Source organism: Fukomys damarensis, unplaced genomic scaffold, assembly GCF_012274545.1.
Source record: "Fukomys damarensis isolate Sample0158 unplaced genomic scaffold, DMR_v1.0_HiC HiC_scaffold_17, whole genome shotgun sequence".
NCBI classification, from domain to species: Eukaryota; Metazoa; Chordata; class Mammalia; order Rodentia; family Bathyergidae; genus Fukomys; species Fukomys damarensis.
In genome coordinates, this window is record NW_022900929.1 from 78499436 (window position 1) to 78522102 (window position 22667).

Genomic DNA, 22667 nt, shown 5'->3' on the forward strand with positions numbered 1-22667 from the left:
GCCCCCGCGCCCCCACCCACACACACACACACACACACACACACACACACACGCACGCACGCACGCACGCATGCACGCACACAGAAACACCCCGGTCCTTGCCAGACCACAGGACGAAGGCTGCTCTCAGCTGGCCGGGCACGCTGCTATTTCTGGAGTCCAGACAGGAGCCCCAGCTCGGACAAGGCCCCAAGTCCCGGCCCAGAACAAGGCCAAGGCGCGCAACAGGACAGCGCCCACCGGGGATCCACCTGACACCTGTCCCTACCCCCACCCCACCCCCTACCCCGGGCCAGCAGCACAAGGACCTGACCATCTGAGCTGCCCTGGAAGCGGCTGGGTATCATCGATGGGTTTTCTTTTTGTTGTTGCTACACGTGTCTCCACGTCCCAGGTTCTGTGGCTGGGCTACAGTTAACCCTATCTAAGGTAGACTAATAGAAGAGCTGGGCCTGGTAATTCCAGCACTCAGGAAGCTGAGGCAGGAGGCTCACAGTGAGTTCTCTGCCAGCCTGAACTACATAGCAAGACCTTGTCTCAACAAAACAAAACAAATAAACCAAGAGAGCCTTTTGACTAACAGAACAACTACATTAAGCATAGAGGTCCTCCCAAAATATACAACTTCCGATGAATAAATAAAGCTCAGGGAACATCCGGGGCTGCAGACAGGAACTTTGGGGTTTCTGAGGAATGGGGGCCACACTGGTCACGGGGGGCATGGCAGGAACCGTGTGGGGACGATGACAATTCTGGTGCTGAGAGCTGCCCGGGCACCCCTCTTCCGGCCTCGGAAAGCCTGGCCAGTGTGGGTTTCCTCTCAGAAGGACAGATAGCCTCGCACAGCTGCTCCCACACCCCCGTTTGTCAGAACGCCGACCCAGCCCATGCTAACCAAGCACATTTTGGATGGCATCATCCCCCACAGTCACTTTTTGGGGACACGACACCCGAGCCCCCACACAGTGACAATACTTCAAGGCCCTGCCGCTTCCTAAGGGGTGGGGTAGGTCTTTGGGTTTTTTTGCTTTTGTTGTGGTACCGGGGATTGAACTGAGGTCCTCGCGCTTGTGAAGGGGAAAAGGAACCACTGAGCAAAAATCCGGATCGGGTCTTTGTTGTTTATAGCGAGCCTGTCGCTCCTCAGAAGGCTGAGGCAGGAAGAATCGCCTGAGCCCAAGGTTTGAGATCACCGTGGGCAAAACAGCAAGGCACCCCGTCCAAAAGAAGGGCAGTGAGCCCGTTTGGATCCCCCGAGTTAAGGCCGCAGATGAGGTGATTAACAGCAGGCCCTGCATAGCTTGGCATCAGGACAGGGTGGTCACTAGAGAGAAGCTGTGATGAAGGCCGAAAGCCGGAGCCTGGGGGCAGCTGGAGGTGAACATCCCTGGAAGCCCACAGCTGCTGTCACCCAGCAGTTCCCGGGAGGCAGGCGCCCAGAGAGGACAGAGCTGCTGTGCAGCGTGGGCTTCCCCACTCAGGTCTTCATGTGTGCTGTGGGGAAAACCCCACATACAACTGGTCACAAGAGGATTCTGTGTGGGAGACAGGAAAGAACTGCCTTCCCTTTACACAGGGGCGGGCTGAGTGATTCAAACGCTCCCAAAGTGGTTGTGCACACCTGAAATCCCAGCACCAGGTTCTCACTGCAAACCCATCTTGAACTCACTATGTAGCCAGGCTGGGCTAGAACACTCGGGAATCCTCCTGTCTCAGCCTCCCAAGTGCTGGGATCACAGGCGTGCACCATCACACCCAGCTAATAGCTGACATTTACTGAGTACATAAGAAAGTGTCAAGCACCAAGGAAAGCCCTGTAAATGGAAAAAGTAGCTATTATTTTCTCTTCAGCTATGATAGGTGCTCCTATCCTTTCTTATATTCTGAAAATCCAATTAACCTATTCTAAATTTTTAATCTTATTTTATATATGTATTTATATATGTACACATACATGCATGTTTTTTATTTTCCATCTTCTCTCTTTGAGAGAATTTGGAATTTTTTCAGACCTGTTTTTGAATTCTCTATCCAAATATATTCAATATGCTGTCTTAAGACTAGTTATAACTTGTTGGCTGTAAATTTTTTTTTTATAGTTTTCAACTGCTTTCCAAAATTTTAAATCTCAATTTTTACTACTTTGAACATAATAGCTTTTAAAATTGCTACTTATCAATATCCAAGACACTGGACCAATGGTAAAAGATCTTCTGTCCTCTGACAGTGACCATCATCTCAGTGAAAATACCTAGCAACTTTTCTGTGTTGTATTATGAAATTCAGTAGTTACCTTGAAAGTGTATAATGAAGATAACATAACTTAGAATAATGAGGAAACTCTAAGGACAGTGGCAATAGGTTCTTTTCCTACCTGTATTAAAATCTACTATGACCTAGGTGTGGTGGCACACGCCTATAATCCCAGCACTCAGGGGGCTGAGGCAGGAGGATCGCTGTCAGGTCAAGACCAGCCTGGGCTATATAATGAGTTTCAGGTCAGTCTCGACTACATAGTGAGACCCTGTCAAAAAAAATTTTTTGAATTAAAAATAAAATAAAATCTACTATGGGCTGGGGATTTGCTCAGTGGTACCACTGCCTGCCTTGCAAACTCAAGGTCCCAAGTTCAATCCCTGGTACCCGCCCCCCAAACAATGAAATCTACTAGGAAGCTTTGATAATTAAAACATGTGGGTATATGAAAGGATAAATGAAAGGAACAAATTAATTCCACTATGTATGGAAATTTAGCATATAACAAAGAGTATCTCAGAGCAGAGGGCAAAAGATGAACAACGTAATAAATTGTGCTAGAACAAGAGGAAGCCATCTGAAAAGGAAAGAGGTGGCTCCCTTCTCCGCACCATACACTTGGACACATTCCAAAAGTCACAGATTGAAATGTAAAAAGTAAAAGCATACAATTACATAGAACCATCACCACAGACAAGGTGCCAGACAGCTCCACGGCTATGGGCCTATGGCCAAGCTCATCAGATGATAGGTAAAGTATGCGTTTTGGTGCTTCATAGACCCCAGTCGGGCTGTTCACGAAAAGAAAGATGAAAATTACACGAAGAAATTTTAGGAGCTTTTCCAGACAACCTTAGAATAAAGATTCAATTTAAAACTATGGCTGAAAAGCCATAAATTCAATCACACTTCTAAAAATCCATAAGGAAGCCAGGCATGGTGGCTCATGCCTGTAATCCCAGGACTCTGGGAGGCTGAGGCAGGAGGATGGCAAGTTTGAGCACAGCTTGGGCAGCTTAGTGACTTTTTTCTTAAAAAACAAATAGGCAGAGTAAGGAGATGCCAGGTACAAGGTCCTAATAACCTCAATGAAAGTGGTCATTATATGTCATAAACGTGAACTAAGAGTAACAACATTGACAAGAATGAAAGCAGGATTAAAGGAGGAGGGAATGAGGGGAGGGAAGGGGATTTAAAACAGAAACACGCTGTGTCACGTGCGTGCACCAGCTCCCCGAGACAATTGTAAAATGCATGCACTGAAAACATGTAGGAATACAATGTTAAAAAATTTAAAAATAAACAGGGCTGAGAAGCTCAGCAAGAAGACCCTGGGTTAAACCCGAACCCTCAAAAGAATAACCCATAAGGAAATTTAGAAGATAAATGACACATGGAGCATATTTGCGACTCACAGCAGAATGGCCTCCCTGACTCCAGCTAGCACAGATTTACAGGGAAAAGGCTGGGATTGGAAACTTAGAGGGGAGACGGGAAAGGACTCCAGCCTAGGGAGCAGGAAGGGCACAGTCTGATCCACTCGCAGAGGCAGGAGGCCAGCTCTCCAGGAGAAGCTGGTGGGCTGGGGTCTGGTCACTCAGTCCTGGCACCGTAGGTCCTCATGGCTAAGGGATGGCTCTGTTCCCAGGAAAGGACTGCCATTCTGGGCGGCCTCAGTTCTGAGGTGTCCATCTCTTCTGGAATCCAGGTGGTCACAGGTTTAGGACAGTGGCTGGAGGCTTCTGTGTCACTGGAGGTCCGTGAAGATCCCTTATCCTGGGGTCCAGATTCCTAAAGGGGACAAGGTTCTGTAAGCTCAGGGCTGACGCACCCCATCTAACCAGCTCCCTAAATGGTCAACACACCCCTGGGCAGAGCTGGGCGGAGATATGATCCAAGGTTTACAGTGACAAAGGATACAGAATGAAGGTCAAGCTTTGCTCTGCTCTTAGTTACCTGTTGGGCATCTGTAGGCCCCAGTGAAGTCACGGTTCGTAGCAACAAAGTACGTCCCTGATTGTCCCAGAAGGAAACACAATCATGCCTCTAATAAGCAGCAGGCAAGGCCTGGGGTCCTGCTCATCCCTGTCCCTGCCGTGGTCCCTGACTATGTTACCACAGCAGTGGCACCTCCTGTCCAATAGACCAGGCCAGGTACTGGCTCCTGGTGTCAGCCAAGCGCTCCTTCGGATGCAGGCTGGGTGTGGCCTGAGAGGAGGCAGCAGAGGCTGCTGAAGCCGCCTGGGAGTTGGCAGATTGCCCCGCTAGTGGCACATCTCCACGTGCCCATGGCAGAGCTGATCTGCTCCCAGGGACAGTGGCCTCCACCTGAGGGGAAAGCTGGATCTGACCCCAGATGTCTGCTCTCCCTGGAAAAGAAGGCTGATACAAGGTAGCTCTGTGTATGACTCGTCAGAGTAGGATTTTTGCTCTCATTTTCCTACCTGTCATACAAGCACAATGGATATTTTTTCATTTAAAAATTCTTCCTGTTAGCTGGGTGTGGCAGTGCGCACCTGTAATCCCAGCATTTAGGAGGCTGCAGTAGGAAGATTGTCGAGAGTTGGAGGCCAGCCTGGGATACACAGTGAGGTAAAGGCCAGCCTGAAATACATAGAGACCCTGTCCAAATAACAAAAACAAAAAAAAATTTCCCCGCTTAGAAAAATCAGAAACTTGGGCTGGGTATTTAGCTCAGTGGTTCCGCCGCCTGCCTTGCAAGCACAAGGACCCGAATTCAAATCCCTGGTACCAACAAAAAAAAAGAAAAATCAGGAACTCCAATACACAAAGAGGAGAAAGTCAAAATCCTGCCATCCAGAGAAGCAGAGCTGTGGTTCGGTCAGACAATAAACACTTTCCAGGGACTTTCCTCCTTGCCAGGCTCTGTTGTGATGGCTGAGGATGCCACCGTGAGGGACAGGCCAGGAGCACGGATGGACGGGTCGAATCGCGACAGGCCTTTTGAGGTGATGACACCTGACTGGCTTGGAGTGGGGCAGCAAGCCAGGGGAGGACAGGAGCAGGGGAGGGACACGACTCAGCTTCGTTCCGTGTTCGCCGCTCTGCACCCTTCGGGGATGTCGAGCACCACGACCTGGTAGGAGATGGCGTGCGGGGGCCAGCAGGAAGCAGTCCAGCTCTAGGGACCGTTCCAGAGAAGACGGTGCGGCTGTGCCGGTGAAGGCATGAAGATCAAGGGTGGCTTCGAAGTCTGGGGCCCAGGGGATAGGACAGTGAGCATCAGCAGCCAAGGCAGAGACGAACTACGGAGGGAGACCCCGTGCACATGTGTGCGTGTGGGTAACTACATTTACTGAAGGTGGAAAAGAAGTGTGTTCTGCCGAGCAAGAGGAGGCTGGCGGAGGTCACAGCGGGGAAGAAAGGGAAGCAGGTTCTGAGACCAACACAAGCAGTCTGGTTCGCAGTGTGACAACCGTGAGATGTGAAAGCAGAACCAGCAAGAAGGAGCTGGATAAGTCTGGTGTTCACGGCAGGAAGGCTGGCTGAAGATAGGAGCAGTACGGTCGGAAAGTACAGCGAATATTTAAATGTATTACAATAAAAGTCACATTGCCACGAACTCCCCTTTAAAACCCTCCCTCACCTCAGACACACCCATCCCATCGTCCTCGCCGGTCTGCAGCAGCTCCGGAGCCCCCTCTCCTGAGGGTCTTCAGTGGCACTGTCCTGGCTGCCTCGATGTCCTGAATCCATGCAAAATGTTCCCCTTTCCTGGTCACTTTCACTTTGGGGAAGAGCCGGGAGTCACGCGGTGCCACGGCCAGCAAATACAGTGGGTGAGGACTCACTGTGATGTTTTCATGAACCTGCCTTTCCCTCGGGTGGCACTTGGCAGCTGCATTCACCCTATTTTTGACCACGCCTTGTATAAGCAGAGACCCCTAGCGTGGCGAGATCGGGGGGTTGGGTGTGACCAAAGCGTAGGGGTGGGTACTGAGGGGGTTTCACGGCAATGAGTCTTTAACTGTGATATTTCAACATTCACCATACATCTGGATCACAGATCATAAATTTGGCAACCACCAGCCTTCAGATGGTATTTTCAATAGCAGGAACTCGGGTCCTCGTGCTTACAAGGCAGGCAGCGGCACCGCTGAGGTAAACCCCTGGCCTCCAGATACTACTGACAGCAATGAAACCAAAGGGCCACCAAGCAGGTGGACCCGTGAGGATGTGGTTCTCACACATCACTTGAGCCCCTGCTGTTCGTGACCACACTTCCCTCCCGCCGTCCTACCCAGCTGCGTCTTCCTCCCTGCACACACATCACACACACACAGCACACCGAAGGCATTCGACTGAAAACCGATCATACTGTAATACACCAGACGAGACCCGCGTGTCACCCTCGGCGGCTGCCCGGTGTCTACCGCACGGCCGTCTCCTTTCTTCTACCAACCTCTGCACTGCACATCTGAGGCTGTGGTATTGCTATGTTTTGTCACAAGTAGAAGTGGGACAAACCCAGTTTTGCACCCTCAGACATTTCCTTAAAATAGTCCTTAGGAGCAGAATTGCTGGGTCCAGGAGTTTCACAACCAGGGAGACAAAGTGTTTCCCAGTACCAGGGTCTTCTCTCCGCACCGAGAGACAGTTCTGTTCCATCTGTTTTTAAGAGTTATCAAACAGGGCCTGGGATTTAGCTCTGTGGCAACGCTGCTGAGTTAGATCCCCAGTACCGGGGGCGGGGGGACATCTAGTACCAGCTTTTGGCTTTTTATCCAACTAACTCTTTAGAGTGTTACCGAGAACTGCAAAGCACGAGTGAGGCCCTCCACACCTGGTCCCTCCTTTCTGCCTTGAAGTGACTTCGGGCAGGGGAACCAGAAATGAGGTGGTACCACTGTCAGAAATGGGAGGGATCTGCCAAGGCTTACACAGGGAGGGCTGGTTTCTATTCTCTCCCAGCTGTATTTCCAGGATGGCACTCTGTCCAGAGTAGCATCGGGTACAGATGTGGCCAGGGTCAGGTTAAGAGAGGAAATTGCAAGTGACATTTCAGAGAAAATAATGAATTAGGTCATATGAAAATTTTTAATTTTAAGACAGGGTCTAAGAGTTACTAAATTGCCCAGGGTAGGCTCAAACCTGTGACCCTCCTGTCTCAGCCTCCCACAAGATTGAGATTATAGCCAAGTACCACAAATTTGCAGTAAATTCTTATGTAATTTTATATGAACAGTCAAAATGAATGACTTCGATATTCAAATATCAACAGGCATGTCTAAGACACTGTTTAGCCAGGTGCAGGGAGGGGACTTGTCCCAGCTACTCAGGAAGCTGAGGCAGGAGGATTGCTTAACCCCAGGAATTTGAGACCAGCCTCAACATCACAATATGACCATGTAATTCAAAATATAAATAAAATAAAAATAATGTACAGTATTTTTAACCGAAAAAAGCCAATACACAGAATACAGTATGATGGCCTTAAGAAAATTTAAGAACCATTCAACACTCTACCGTGTATTTCCGAAATCCAGTGTATAGCAAAAGCATATTGTAAAAACACAGACAGGAAAACCCATGCTCTGCATATGATACCCAAACTCCCAGTGATACAGTGTAGAAATGTTTGGGAATAGTTCTCTGGTAGACAAGATTTAAAGAAGAAAAAAATGAGCCTATAGTTTCATTTAAGTATGGATGTTCTTCATATAGTTTCCCATAGATAAATAATAAATGAATACAATTTAAACTTATTTAGAGTTATGATGGAGATGGTACATCTAGAATAATCATGAAAAATAGTATTAAAAATGCTTTACTTTCAACTAGTACACAAAAAAATACATAAGGAAATCATTCTCAGAAAAATAATCCTCTAAATAACCCATGAAATTCAAAATTATAACTGATGCAATCAATCAGAAGTAAAAATTGTATTATACAGTAATATATACTTATACATGTAGAAAGTACTGTATCTATTGATAAACTGTGTGTGTGAGATTAAAACAGTTCAAATGAAAAACTGAGTGAGCAGTTAGCAAAGCATGTGAAGAGACTCCCAGAAACTGGCTTAAAATTTTTTTCAGAAGGTATCAGGTGTGGTGGTGCACACCTGTAATCCCAGCACTCAGGAGGCTGAAGCAGGAGGATCACATAGTGAGACCATCTCAAGAAGAAAAAAAATCCAAATGAAATTTTTTCCCAGAAAGTAAATGGTAGGTTTTTTGGGGGGTAGTTATATTTCTCTTAAGGAGCCTTAAGGGACTGTACCTAAAATTCAAGTTTTGATTATCATTAAAGTGAGATTGTGTTTTGTTTTGTTTTTGTACCAGGGATTGAACTCGGGACCTTGCACTTTCGAGGCAGGTGTCAAAATGCCCTAAGGTGAGGTATTTCTAAAGAAATTCAAGAAATCAGAAGTCAGAAGATACAATACTGTACATTTATACATTTCAGAAAAGAGTTTAAAGAGGTCACAAAAATATTGGTATCCAACTTTCTCTGAAGCCAGGTGTGGTACTCAGGAGGCTGAGGCAGAACTGCTGCAGGTGAGGCCAGCCCGGGGCTACACAGTGAGTTCAAGACCAGCATGAACTGAAACCATCTCAAAATTTAAACAAAACTGTTTAAAATTTGGACACTGAAGTGTATTCCCAGTGGTGACACATTTCCCATCTGGTTTACACAGAGCTGATGTGCAAGCGAATCCAGAGGGTTTACGTCAAACAGCCCAGGTGCCTGGGAGGTTCTCTCCGAGGCAGAGAAAGCAAACAGCAAGCATCCCGGGAAGCCAGGGCGACCAGTTATCTATAATGAACCTGAGGACAGTAAACACCGCTCAGCAGAGCACCAAACCTACGGTCTCGGCCATTCCTAAGTTGGCCCGGCCGCTGCAGCAGGTATTGATCCAAAGAAGCCAGGTGAGCAGACAAGACACCTTTCCTGTGTTTCAAAGCCCAAGCACGAAAGCCTTGGGAACCCATCCATGTGGACAGAAGGAAAACAAAACAAAACAAAAAAAAACACACGTGGACAGGAAGGTTCCTAGTATGGTTCTGCAATTTTTTTCAGCCTTGGGAACATCCATGTGGACAGAAGGAAAACAAAACAAAACAAAAAAAAAACACACGTGGACAGGAAGGTTCCTAGTATGGTTCTGCAATTTTTTTCTGAAAAAATTATTCCTCCTCTCCATGTTTTTAGTCAACTTTTTTTTTGGGGGGGGGTACCAGGATCAAACTCTGGACCTTACACTTGCCAGGCAAGCAGTGGAACCACTGAGACAAATCCCCAGCCCAAATTTGTGGAGTGTTTTTTTTTTTGGTACCAGGGATCAAACTCAGGACCAGCCAGTGGAACCACTGAGCTAAATCCCCAGCTTAGTCAACTTTCAGTCTTCCAAGTACTAAAGCAGAATAAGTCCAGAGATTTTATCAAGAATTCTGCTTAGAAACTAATAAAGTATTCTCTAAATAATGAAAAAAGAATAAGATAAGACTACAAGAAAATATGAGAAACTGAAAAAATGGAAATAGAGTGTTTGTAAATGGCAAGGGGAGGAGGGGGTGAAGGGAGGGCAGGGACAAGGGGAAAAATGAGAATCAAGACCTGTCATGTAAAGGTACAAGATCCCAATGATGAATGTAACTGTACTGTATACCTAGATTGTACCAATAAACTCAATAAAAAGAAAAGAGAAAAAAAAAAGAATTCTGCTTAGAGTAATACAGAGAAAAGGCTCCCCAGATAAAGCTCTGCTTCTAGCAACACACCAATTTCTATTGTGGGCAAGGATTTCTTCTCACTTCCAATAAGGAACATCCTAAGTGATCAAGCCAAAGACATATATACTGGCATAGATTTCCACTAGCGATGCTTTGGATACTTTGAAATGTACTCATTTTGTGGCACTGGGGTGAACCCAGGGCCTTAAGCGTTCTACCACCAAGTGACATCCCCAGCCCTGACAAACATCTCCACCCAGACTTTATTACAAACTGGTCTTCATGACTCTCTGCTTCCCTTTTATTTCCTTCTCTCTCCAATTCTATTCTCAATGTCAAGAAGAGCGGGAGCTCTCCAACACCCCCCACCCCGGCTCCATAAATAGCGAGACAGTGGGCAGGTGAAGGGAGACGGTGACGGTTCACACCTTTACCATGAAAGAAGAAAGAATTCCTAAACCCAGTGAGGACCAAGGACATCCCAAGTGCTTCCGGAGCATTTCTGGAGTGTCAAGTAAATATTGATAAATGACAACGAAGACCAGGGGTGCTCTCCAGGGAGGCTTTCTGAAAGCCTCAAATGTGACCCAGAACTTGGATCCCTCGAGGTACAGCCACTTAGACACAGGAAGTGCTACCTCAGGACTAGGTGACCAGGCCACCAAGATGCCCGGTGAGCTGCGCAGCACACAAGAACAGCCCTTCCCAATGCACACGCCTGCCACTTCTGGCTTGATTCTCTCAGATCCACGTTGAGAAAGTGTTCACGCACCAACGGAAACAAACAGATGACCGCCAGCCACACACCCATCCCCGTGCAGTGCAAACACATAGGCGTAGGTTTCAGAACACTTTTTCAAATTATTTCCTTGCCGGTTCTTTTAATTCTCAGCACAGGACACTGAGAATGGCCAGAATTGCAAAGATTTTCCAGTCACCTGTGACAGAATAAATACACAAAAAGCATTTTAATTATAAATTCTCCCACAGGGTAGCGATGACGGAGGAATTACAGCCACCACAGCCCATTTGAGGAACCACTACTGTCCTGCTCACCCACAGCTGCTGTGACCAGAGAGCAGAACAGCGTCTAGCACCCCGGAAAGGCCAGTCAGGCACAGCCCAGAAGGCTAAGGTGTTCAACTGCCTCGCAAGCTTACTTCCAATATTGAGATGTGTCAGGGCCAGCCTGGTCTGGGAGCAAAGTCATAGTGGCTGCACCTGGGGTGAACACACAGGCCACTTCTGCACCAACGCTGCCCTGACACACACTATGGGTCCACCCGGTGAGTCTCCAGTGACTACATAGGGGCAAAAAAAGTACCTCGATGCTACTGAAAATAGGACCTGCCATTTGAAAAACCTAAGCTGAGATCACTTAAATTGTTTCAAAGCCCAACACAACGGTGCAAGCCTGTAGTTCCAGCACTCAAGAGGCTGAGGCAGGAGGATTGTGTGAGCCCAAGAGCTCAAGGCAGCATGGGCAACAGTCAGTCAATCACCAATCGTATCAAATTTAGTGGAAAGTTGATCATTTTCTCTTCCCTATAGAGCTCTTAAATTTGCCCTAGAATCTATGACTTCCAAAATACCAACTAAAATTAGGCTGATAGTCCATAGATCCCTTATTACACTGACACCAATACAGACTAACACCAGAGAGGGAACATAACGCCAGAAACTTTGAAGTGAGTATGCAAAGTGTGTTTTCACAGGGCTCAAACGCACAGTAGAACCCTGGTCTCTTTCCCTCTCTCAAGTCCTCAACAATGCTACAAATATCCTCTGCCACTGAGCTACCCCCAGGGCCCACATTTTAACGTGAAATGCACCAAAACATAAATCTACGTTGCACATATGTGGAAAAGATATTTAATCGTAAAATAGAAAAGTAGGCCAGAGTACAGTTTTAAGGGTAACTGCTTCTTTACACAGTATAGGTAATCTAGAGGGGCTTCCGGGTTAAACATTTTCATAAAGCAATAAAACATTAAAAAATAAAGCAAGAAAAAGGGGCTTGATGTTTTACAAAAAAGAACGAACAGTCTGCCAGAATCTAATGAATGGCGGGGTTTAACAATGTTGTGATGAGAGCAAGTCACAGAAAGGCGCTGCACTTTCACAGGGAGAGGAAGAGGTCCGCTAGACATCTCCAGAGCATTACTGTGGTACAAAAGTCCTCATTCTACGTACAAAAGCAATGTCTTCCGTAAGAATCATTTCCCGGGCGGGGCAGGCTAAGTCCATTAAATATTGCAGAAACCCATATGCACTGAGTTTTCCAAAAACATCATCCTAAAATCCGGTGCCTTAAAGTGCTTTCATGTGGAAATCATGATGGAAGGCACAGAATACAGTTTCACGTCCCCACAATGAAATTTTCCAAAAAGCATAGATTTTGCAGACTTTGTAAATTCAACTTCTCTTGTAAGCTGCTCCTTCCAAGAACACTGTCGTTCAGTAAAACCAGCTGCCAGCTTACTTAGTTCCAATGACTTACAGGATAAAAGGGTTTTTCCTTCTAACGTTCATCATCTTTGTGGGAAAAATATGTATGCAAGTGATGCATTTTGAAATTATAAAACATGCAGAATATGTACAAACAGAAGGCTTAAAAAATATTTGCTTCATATACATGTAAATCTACTTGGGTATAGCTGAAATTGAACAAATATAAAAGTTTTGCTTTCTAAAAAGTTTTCAAGAGAATCTGAGACAACTTAAAGCTGTACAAAGATTTCCTGGAAGAAATCTTCTCTCCATAAAGAAGTTTCTACCTCCATGAGTGATTCCAGCATCAGTCCACCATAATTATCACACAACATTTGGTCTAACCAACAACAGTCACCCTTACAACTGTTCTGTTTCTGAGAAGCTGATGTTCATACTAAAACCAAAAAGGATTCACAATAGCAGCAGCTTATTGTGGTTTCGGATCTCATCAACAATCTTTATGAACTCATTTGGAACTGTAAAAAAACAAACTATTTACAGAATTCAGCTTTAAATACATCTCACAACTTCTAAAGTTTTATGTTACAAGAATTCCAAGCTCCTAGCTTCGGTCCAGTTGTCACTGGGCAGCCTCCTCTCCTGCACTCCCACGGCTGCACCCGTGTTGCGTACAGTTTGAGACTGCGTTCTGTCTTGACCAAGAGGGAAATCAAACTCGTGTCTGTTTCATCAGACGGCTTCTTTGTTAGTCTGAAGACGGGTCATAGCCTCTAGCTTCTGTCTGTAGGCCTCTGCTTCCTGCTCCTTCTTAAGAAGCTGCTGCCGGTATTTCTGTGCTTCTCGATTTGCTTCATCCAGCTGTTTCTGAAGAGCTTCTCTCTCCTAATTAAAAAAGAAAGGTTTAAAATTTTTCACAAATACAGTAACACATACAAACATGCATCCTTTAGATAAGACTTTGCAGTAGCTGTACGTAGCTACTTACTGCTATTTCCCAGTCATTTTGCCTTTCCAATTAAGGCACTGGTCAGTAAGCCCGATTCTGTGCTCTACAGTGTGAGATGCAGAATACTTTCCAGCCTCAAGAAGACTGTTTCCCGACTGGAAAGGTGAGGGAGAACCCCAAATTCGGTATGTGTATTTTTATACATACTACATAAACTGGAAAGTTTTAAGAGTAAGCTATACAACCGTACCGCTTCGTGTCCTTGCTTCTCAGGTTTTCATGTGAAGGTGCGGTAATTTACGGCGCACCTATTATGTGACTAAAGGAGGTGATTTCAACAGCACATCTCTCCTGTGCTACGTGGATGCAGCTGCCCAGCATCACGCAGGTGGGTTCAAGGGACCCTATTATTTCTACTTTTTAAACTACCCTCTTCCACGGTAGCAAGCAGACACCTCACCTCTAAGAGTGCTGGGCTAGGTTACGCTTCCTGAATCATACCAACTATTCTCTCTTCCCTGATGGGTCCCAGTAGTCCGTTACACAGGTTAAAAACAGAAATTATAAATTCAATAAACTGAGAGCTGACATACAAATGCGGTCCAATGGCAATGGTGTTTTCTCTTCTCATTCTGCCCCTGGTCAGTAACCTCAGGGAAAACATTTCACAGAAACCTCTCCTGGACCTCCACCAAGCACAAGGACCAAAGCTCACGCACGGCAAGTTTGCACTGTCTTAGGAAATGAAGCCACCTCAGCACAGAGCACTATGAGGACCTGGTAGTGAGGTGAGGGCCAGAGGCAGAAGCCCAGTCACAAGGCCAGGTTCCCACCGGACAAGACTGGCCAGCAGGAAATAAAGGTATGGAGGCAGGAAGCTTGCTAGGGAGCGATAGTACCAGGGTCTCTCCCTACATACCCATGCCTCCAGGACACTCGTCCATGCAGACCAGTGACCACCCCCTCCCTGCAATGTTCCCAGGACCCACGTGGAGAAGCGGATGTCTCCCTCCTGCCCCTTTGTCACACGGGGAATGAGGTTAGAGCCAACAATTATTTTTTCCATGGGCACACCCACACCTGGGAGTGACTACAGAAGGAGCCCACAAATCTCCCAACTGCACAAAATGTGCAAACATAGCCAAAGATGGTCTGGTCTCTGAGGTCAGCAACGTGCAGGCGCAGCCCTGCTGCAGCCTTCTCCCAGGAAGAAGTCAGAGAGCAGTCACAGCTCTGAACAGCCCCTGGCGGGCTGAGGGCTCGGCCCACACCGGCAGGACACTTAGGCACACACGTGTGTTTTACATTTACTGTATTAACAGCCTCTAGCTTTGGATATGGAAAAAAATGTGCCCCAGTTTAGTAAGAAACACTAGGTATCGCTTAAGATTAGATATCATTAACAGTTCGGGTTAGCAGGTGATTCACTATTAGTGCAGAAGACAAATGCAAACTGAATAAAAGTTGGAAACCAGTTTAATCCTATTTCCCTTTTTATGTCAAGAAATGGAATGAGCGGGTGCATGCGCACGCGCGCACACACACACACACACATACACACACACACACACAATCACACCCACACGGGGGGGTCACACCTGGGGCCGCGTGTTAGGCAACGGCCCGCCACTGAGCTAATACACTTCTAGTCCCACAGAGTGGAATAAACTTTAATAAACATGAAATGATCACTACACTTCCTGCCTATTAGGCCAAATAAAAGACTCATTTTACACTGCATTATTTTTTACTAAATCTGTAAAATCAGAAAGATGAGTATCATTCATACTACTTGGAATACATTGATTAATGTTACCAACTTTTACTTTTTTTTTTACTTAAGAATATAGTTACAGGGGCGAGGCTTTTTCCATCTCACTTTTCAAAGCAAATAAAAATTTCTGCGAAGTGGGAAATGCCACTTATTACTCACAGAAATCCTTTGTCAAATGTTTACTGAACATACAAGACAATTCCTAAATGCAAATAGCAATTTTGTTGCTTCAAATATTAATAACACTAGGACCTGAGATCTGACATTTATAGTGAGATATAAATGCCTATTCTACGGCACTAATCTTTTGCAATAAAGTCGCAATAAAAAGCTTTGACACTGTAAAATAGACACAGGTTAGCCTACTCAGATGTAATACTGAAGTTTTTCTCTAGGGGTTGGGGCTGCAGCTCAGTGGCAGAACATATGGTTAGCACATGCAAGGTCCTGGGATCAATCCTTGGCACACACAAGCACACATGCACATTATTTTCCTGTCAACAAGCCAATTGAAAGAATTCCCAGAAAAAATTCTACTAAAAATCAACATCTGTTGGCAACAGGAAGATATTCAGCTTATGCCACCACACCAAAGCAATAAGGGAAGCTTTTATTTTATTAAGCTTTTTATTTTAAACTGGATTCCTTCATTCTGCTTTAGTTAACACCAATGATATCTAACAATTTTATCATTTTTAATCCATTTTAATATATAATTTTCCAACACCCAAATTTGTATTTTGCTTTGACTATTATAAGCCCAAAATCATTACAGTGATTTATCGTCTACCATACCTCAACGTAAATTTCATTTTTAGAAGGAAAAAATGGAAACAAAGCTCTTGTAAATAAAGAGGGGAAGTGGGATAGAAGGAAAGCGGGAGGGGGGGATCAAGATGTATCATGTTCAGGTACAAATTCCCTGTGATGAATGTTATCACTATGTGTATCTAAAATGTACCAATAAAATTTTTCAAACTTTTTTTTTTTGTTTTTTGAGACAAGGTCTCACTACATAGTTGAGTTTAGGCCTTGCTCAGCCTTCCAAGTGATGGGATGATAGGATGTCACCATGCTTGCCCTCAATGTAAACTGTAGAATGACAGCAACTAACATTTACTATGTCCACCACTGTTTTAAACCTTCACATGCATTCTCATTTCATCTTTCCAAAATCTTATATTGCAGATGCTATTCTTCTACTTTTGTTGATGAGAAAACCAAACTTTGACAAGCTGAACTGATCAACATAATCAAAAATTATAAATTCAAACTTAAATTTGATTGCAGACCCATATTCCTAGCCACTCATTGCTTTTGTTTTGTTTTGTTTTTCTTTTTTTGGACAGGATCTTGTGTAGCCTAGACTGGCCTTAAACTTTCCCACTTCAGCCTGCTGAAGTGCTACGGTTACTAGACTGGGGGTGAGGACTAGGCCAAATGTGTGAAATGTTTCCTTGTGTGTGAAGATCAATTTTATATCTGCCCTGGGACAAATGTGACAATGATCTTGTTTGTATAAATAACGTTTCTCAAAACACAGCCATACCCTCCCATTTCCAAACTGTCCCTGCAGCTTCCTCACTACAATGGCAGAGCTGAGCAGCTGCAACAGACTCCACAGCCGGTAAAGAAAGACTTCTCGAGAAAAAAGAACACTCAACAAGCACAGTAGGCACACACCTATAATCCCAACCCCTGAGGTGAGGCCAAAATACCACAAGCTCAAGGCCAGACTGGGCAACTTTAGCAAGGTCCTGCTTCAAAATTATAAAACTAAAATATCAGTTTTAAATTACAAAATTAATATAGGGTTTTAGCTAGGGGCACCGCACCTGCCTGGCACAAGTGCAACGTCCTGAGTTCGATCCCTGGTACCAAAAATATAAATAATTTTTTAAAAAGAAATTTAAAAAATCAAAAGGGCTGGGGATGTTGCTCCGTAGTAGACCACGCTTGAGCTCAATACCCAGGAAAATTTTTAAAATGTGGGTAAAATATCAGTTTACCATTTATAGAGATTTTTAAAAGAATACCCCTTATTAAAGGTCAAATATTTCATAAATAAAGCTGGGGTGTAGCTCAGTGGTAGAGCACTTGTCTACAATGCATAAGGCCCTGCATTCAATCCAATTCCAGAATTAAAAAAGAAAAAACAAAAATCTAGGGGGAAAAAAAAGCCAATCTCAAAAATAAACTCACTAAAATAAACACATTCATCTCTCATCTGCTTAACAATGTAAAGATCCTTCCTAGATTCAGATAATGACAGAGACATTTTGTTATACTTAACGATTAATGACATTTTCTCTCTCCCACATATACGAAGATTGGATTCTTTCAGAACGGGCTAATGTTTATGGAAGAAAGCTGGAAACAGCACTTTCTCCAAAAGAATCTTCAACACAATAGTATCAAGAGGTGGTAGCCGGGCATGGTGGCGCACATCTGTAATCCCAGCACTTGGGAGGCTGAGGCAGAAGGATCACTGTGAGTTCGAGACCAGCCTGGGCTACATAGTGAGTTCCAGGTCAGTCTCAACTACACAGTGAGACCCTGTCTCAAAATCCTCCCCGACAAAAAAGAGGTGGTTACGAAAGTTGATGCACTATTGTAATTTAGTGTCTTATTCATGTCTTCCTCTCTAAAAAAGTCTACATTGCTATAATACAGATGTATTATTACCACAAAATTTACATAAATTTTGTATAATTTAATTTTTCCAGGGATTATGGGGGAAACCTTTCCATTGTCAGCTGGGAAATATTACAAACATAAACTTTTACCATCTTTATAATTTATAGTCACTCTAGCAACTGTGGACACAAACACAAAGGGAAAATGAATGAGTGCTAGATTCAGTAATTCCTTTAGAGCTCCTCAATCTCAGTACTGGTAATTTTGGAGCACATCAATTCTGAATGCTGTCCTGAGCATCACAGGGCATCCAGTCTACCCACCAAACGCCAGTGGTTTGCCACTAACTGTGACAACAAAGAGTCTCCAAGCATCGCCAAAGCTCACATGGGATCAAAACTGCCCCAGCTGAGAATCACCAACCACTTCAAACAAACTTTCTGGGTTCGAGACCAAGTCGTTATTTCAAAAACAGTATAAAAGCCTGTCCCCCAAGATAACACTACTGGGAATCTGAAAATAAAAATTCAAAGGCATGACAATTCCCCGGCCCACCGTAACCCTGGTCCCCTCTTCCTCCTCCAACGCTAGCTTTCTTCCACAGACACACGCGCTGTGTGGGTCATGGTCTCTCCACAACTGCTGCAAGGTCCAGCAAATAAGTAAGATTTCCATTACCAGAAAGTTCTACTAAAAACAGAACAGAAAACCCTGTTCTTTATTCCAAGCTAAAATGCCACCACCTTAAAGTTTAGACTCCTTGGTCCTAGTTAATTAATTCTCCTCAATTCCTATGTTCTTGTTACTACAATTATTTTCAATAATCTCTGGAAGATGAGAAGAGAATCAGGCAGAACTGGGAAACAGGGACTATTCACTGGTCACCACCAAAGAAAGGTACAGGCCACACATTTGTCAGCAGAAACATACAACTTGTTGAATAATCTTATATTTAATAAAAATTCAAGCAATCTTTAAATGTTTTATTGACAAAACTTTTTCACCTTATATGCTTGAAAAAAGACCATCTGACAAATCAGAAAATGACAATAAAGAGAATTACATAGTAAGTATGCTGGTATTACTTGGTGGAATAGCGAACAAGAACTTCATTATCCTGCATATCACTTTACATTTTGAAGAAATACAACCCACACTGAATAAAGTTGTAATTTTACCAGACACTCTGGTTAAGCCATTAATCAGATTCTTTTAACTCAGTAATGTATGACTTATGATTATAACTAAAGATGTAGCAGTCTGATACTCACCTGAGTATAGGAAGGTATATTCTAATAGTCTTTATTTTATGTTGCCTTTTAGTAAATTTTTACAAAAAGTCTCCTTGTAGTAACAACAACTTTTAAAAGAACTAGTAAATATTCACCAAATTTATGATGCATATAACAGATACTATAAATATATATAAAGAGTATACTTTTGTAATTTTCATAAAAACCCTAAAATGGAGATATTATTCTAGTTTCCAAACTAGAAGAAAATTGAAAATCAGAGTCAGAAAGCTAAGATAATTTGCTTTAAAGGTGATAGTCAAAAGAGGCTATTCAAAGCCGGGCGTGGTGGCACAGGCCTGTAATCCCAGCACTCGGGAGGCTGAGGCAGAAGGATCACTGTGGAGACCAGCCTGGGCTACATGGTGAGTTCCAGGTCAGTCTCAACTACACAGTGAGACCCTGTCTCAAAAAAACAAAACAAAAAAAGAGGTTATTCAAAACCCAGCTTAACTGATGTCAAGTTCAATTCTGTTTACACAACTATTCAGAAACACTTTTTTGCTTGTATTTTATATAAGTTATTAATTCAGGAAATAATCTTATTTATACTCATGTGAGGGGGAGAAAAAACCTGTAGGGTAATTATGGTTTTGTTATACTACAAACTAGTGTACACTTATAAACTGGTTTGAGAAGGGGAAGAGAAGGGGAATCTTGGCAGTTATGTACTATTTTTGAAAATGCAACCCATTAGATAAACATCGACCTTTACAGGGACCTTGGACAGCTCAATTCGACATTTATGTGTCTCACTTTTGAAAGAAAAAAAATGTTTTTAGTCAGTATATAGTTATATTTTCCTTTAGTGACTTATGAGAATGACATGTAGAAGGTAAACAGAAAAGAGGATGGAATGTGAAAACCAAAGACATCCCAATGTTACCCAGATAGCAGGCTTCATTACAAACAAATTCTTCACTCACTCATTCATTCAATATTTATTTATTGAGGGCTTGCTATATGTATAAGGCAAAAAAAAGTAAACAAAAAGATAATACCATGCACTTTCATTCTGTATCCAAACAACAACAACAACAAAACCACACTGTAATAAATATAAAAGACAAAAATAATAAAAAATAAAAAAATTTATTTTGGACGACTGCCGCAAAACACACCGGGTAAAAGACTCCTTACTTCTATTTCTGCAGATTCCACCCGGTTTTCAATTATTTCAATACATTGTCTCTTAGCTGGTGGCTCTTCACTTATAACAGTTTCTTCAGCGATGTCTGTCGCGGGCACTGTTAACACTAGAAGGAAAAAATGCACACGTTACTTTGTGCTCAGGTACCTTTAATGGAAATAAAACTGAAGTCACTTTGTTGGTGCCGCTCATGTAAAACACACACATTCCAACCAGCTTCAAAACAGACTTGCTCTGTATTTGTCTACTTCATTTTCTGGCTTCTGTGTTGAAGTCTACTTATTACAGTATCTAGCTTCTAAATTCTGTAAATAACATGTTCATTCACAGGGCTTTAGAATCAAAATATTTAATAAGCCTATATGAGAGGTCACCCCTACCAATACAATCACTTTTTATTAGTTTCTTGTGTGTTCTTGCACTAGTATGTGTGAAAACGAGCATGCCTGTGTGTGGACAGCATGCCTGTAGTGCACCACTCGGATGCACGCTCCAGCCCACTGTTATGCACCTGCCCGCACTGCCTGGATTCACTGCCTCTCACACAGGCACTCACGGCTTCCATCCTATGCAGCCAATCCTATCGTGTGGATGTACAATCATGAACACATCACAGACCTATTCTCCCACTGGTTACCAGGTTTTGTCCCAGTTTTTGTTGCTCTTTATAGGAAGGTACACACAGAGAGGCTGCCCTGGCTCTGCAGGACAGGACCGTGCAAAACCATGCCAATCATCTACGGGCAGCACTTTAAAGTTGACTTTAATATTCAGCAGGGCCCCTCACTCTTCTTCCAGTTTTCCTCTTTGCTCCTCTCAGCACAAACACCCTGGAACCATTCGGGAGTGGTCTGTTACAGGTCGACTTGTGTCCTCCCCACCTGGCACCCTGAAGTCCTCAGCCCCAGGGGCTCAGGGAGGGATTCTGACAGGAGTCAAGGCCTCCCCGGAGGTGCTGATGGTAAAATGAGGTGTCCTACAAGCAGGGAGACCAGAATACAGACAACACACAGGCTGAGCAGCCCAGGCAGGACATAGTTGGGGGCCACAGGCGAGTCAAGGGGAGGCCACAGAGCCACCAGTCCTGCTGACACCGCCTCGAGACTGAGACGGGGCCTTTCTGCTGCTCCCCTCGCTCAGACCACACACTGTGTGCATTACAGCAGCCCGAGCAAACTAATAGTCTTTTTTTTATAATGCACTACATTTATAAATCAACCACAAAGAATAAAAAAATTGATGATTTTAGGGCCTTCTCTTCATAAATCATGGCTTTACTTCCATTTGTTCAATAGTAATTTTAGTCTATATAATGTCACATTATAGAGACAATGTTCTAGCTGCTTGATGCAAATATTTTTAAGTGTTTTCTTTGCTTCTAAACAATTATGAGTTGCTTCTTCATAGCTTTACGAAGCCCCAAGGCCTGACCGAACTCTTGGACCAGCCATCGGAAGGCAGCTTCTGCAGACTGGAGAGAGAGAGAGGCTATCAAGGCCCGTCAAGTCACAGGTCCCCTCTCCTGTGCTATAGTAACAAAGCCTTTCTGGGAATCCCCTCTCTCTCTAGTGCCATATCTCCTCTGTCACTCAAAACCAAGTGTTTCGAAGCTCTACCTCCACCAATTCCCTCTCCGGCACTCCTGGCCGTTCTCTTTTCTGCTGTGGGGACTGGACGGTGCGAGGGGGTGACGCCTCAGACAGCCACCAGCCTCCTTTCCCTTCCAGGATTCTCCTGGCCTCGCTCTCTTATCCCTGCCTCCAGCACTTCCTCCTCAGGCAGGCCCTCGCCCTTGGATGTGCACTCACTGGCAATCTCTGTGCCCCGTCCCTCCATTCTCCAGTGCACCCTGCGGGTTTCCCTGAGTCCTCCCGCCCTGGCTGTGATGGTCTCAGTGCTTTGGGCAGCTCTCAAAATGCAGAATTCTGAGGTTTTCTCAGACTTGTAATGTGTTTGGGCTTTTGTTTCATTCATCTTGTTACTCTTTGTGGTTTTCAAAAGGCAAAAAAATGGGGGAAATTTATAGTAAACATATAAAAACTGCCACCAAATTCCTTCTATAAGCCCTAAAAGCTCAACTTGCTATTCGGGAGTTTTTCTTACATGGGATTTTTTAAAGTTCATATGCTATGTAAATTCCATAACATGGTGCAAAAAAGCATTATCCAATAACTCATTTTCTATACTCTTTGTGGTGGTATTTAGGTCTCTTTTATTTTATTTGGGGAAGGGTGGTTCTGGGGATGGAACTCAGGGCCTTTACAACACACCACTCCCTTTTCTTTTAATATTTTGAGACAGTCTTGCTAAATTGCCCAGGCTGGGTTCAAACTCAGTCCTCCTGCCTCTGCCTCTGAGGACAGTAGGATCACAGGTATATGCTACCATGCCTAGCTTCAAGCTCATTTTAGTATCAGTCTAAGCAAATAAAATGAGGCAATCATGTCAGTTGCAAAAG

General features: G+C 44.1%; 1 protein-coding gene across 7 annotated transcripts in view; it reads right to left on the minus strand.

Annotated features, from left to right (window-relative positions):
• Positions 1 to 12322: 12322 nt before the first annotated feature.
• Gabpb1 (GA binding protein transcription factor subunit beta 1) overlaps positions 12323 to 22667 on the minus strand; it is a 31315-nt gene continuing 20970 nt past the window's right edge. For 5 of the 7 annotated variants that reach the window (XM_019209765.2, XM_033765232.1, XM_033765235.1 and 2 more), the window contains exons 8-9: positions 20200 to 20315; positions 12323 to 13292 (exon numbers count right to left, since the gene is read on the minus strand). In XM_019209765.2, the coding sequence (XP_019065310.1) occupies positions 13140 to 13292; positions 20200 to 20315 (269 nt within the window). In that variant the 3' untranslated portion in view covers positions 12323 to 13139. Of the gene's footprint in view, positions 13293 to 20136; positions 20316 to 22667 lie in introns of those variants that run through there. The other 2 variants (XM_033765237.1, XM_033765236.1) reach the window with 1 other exon arrangement.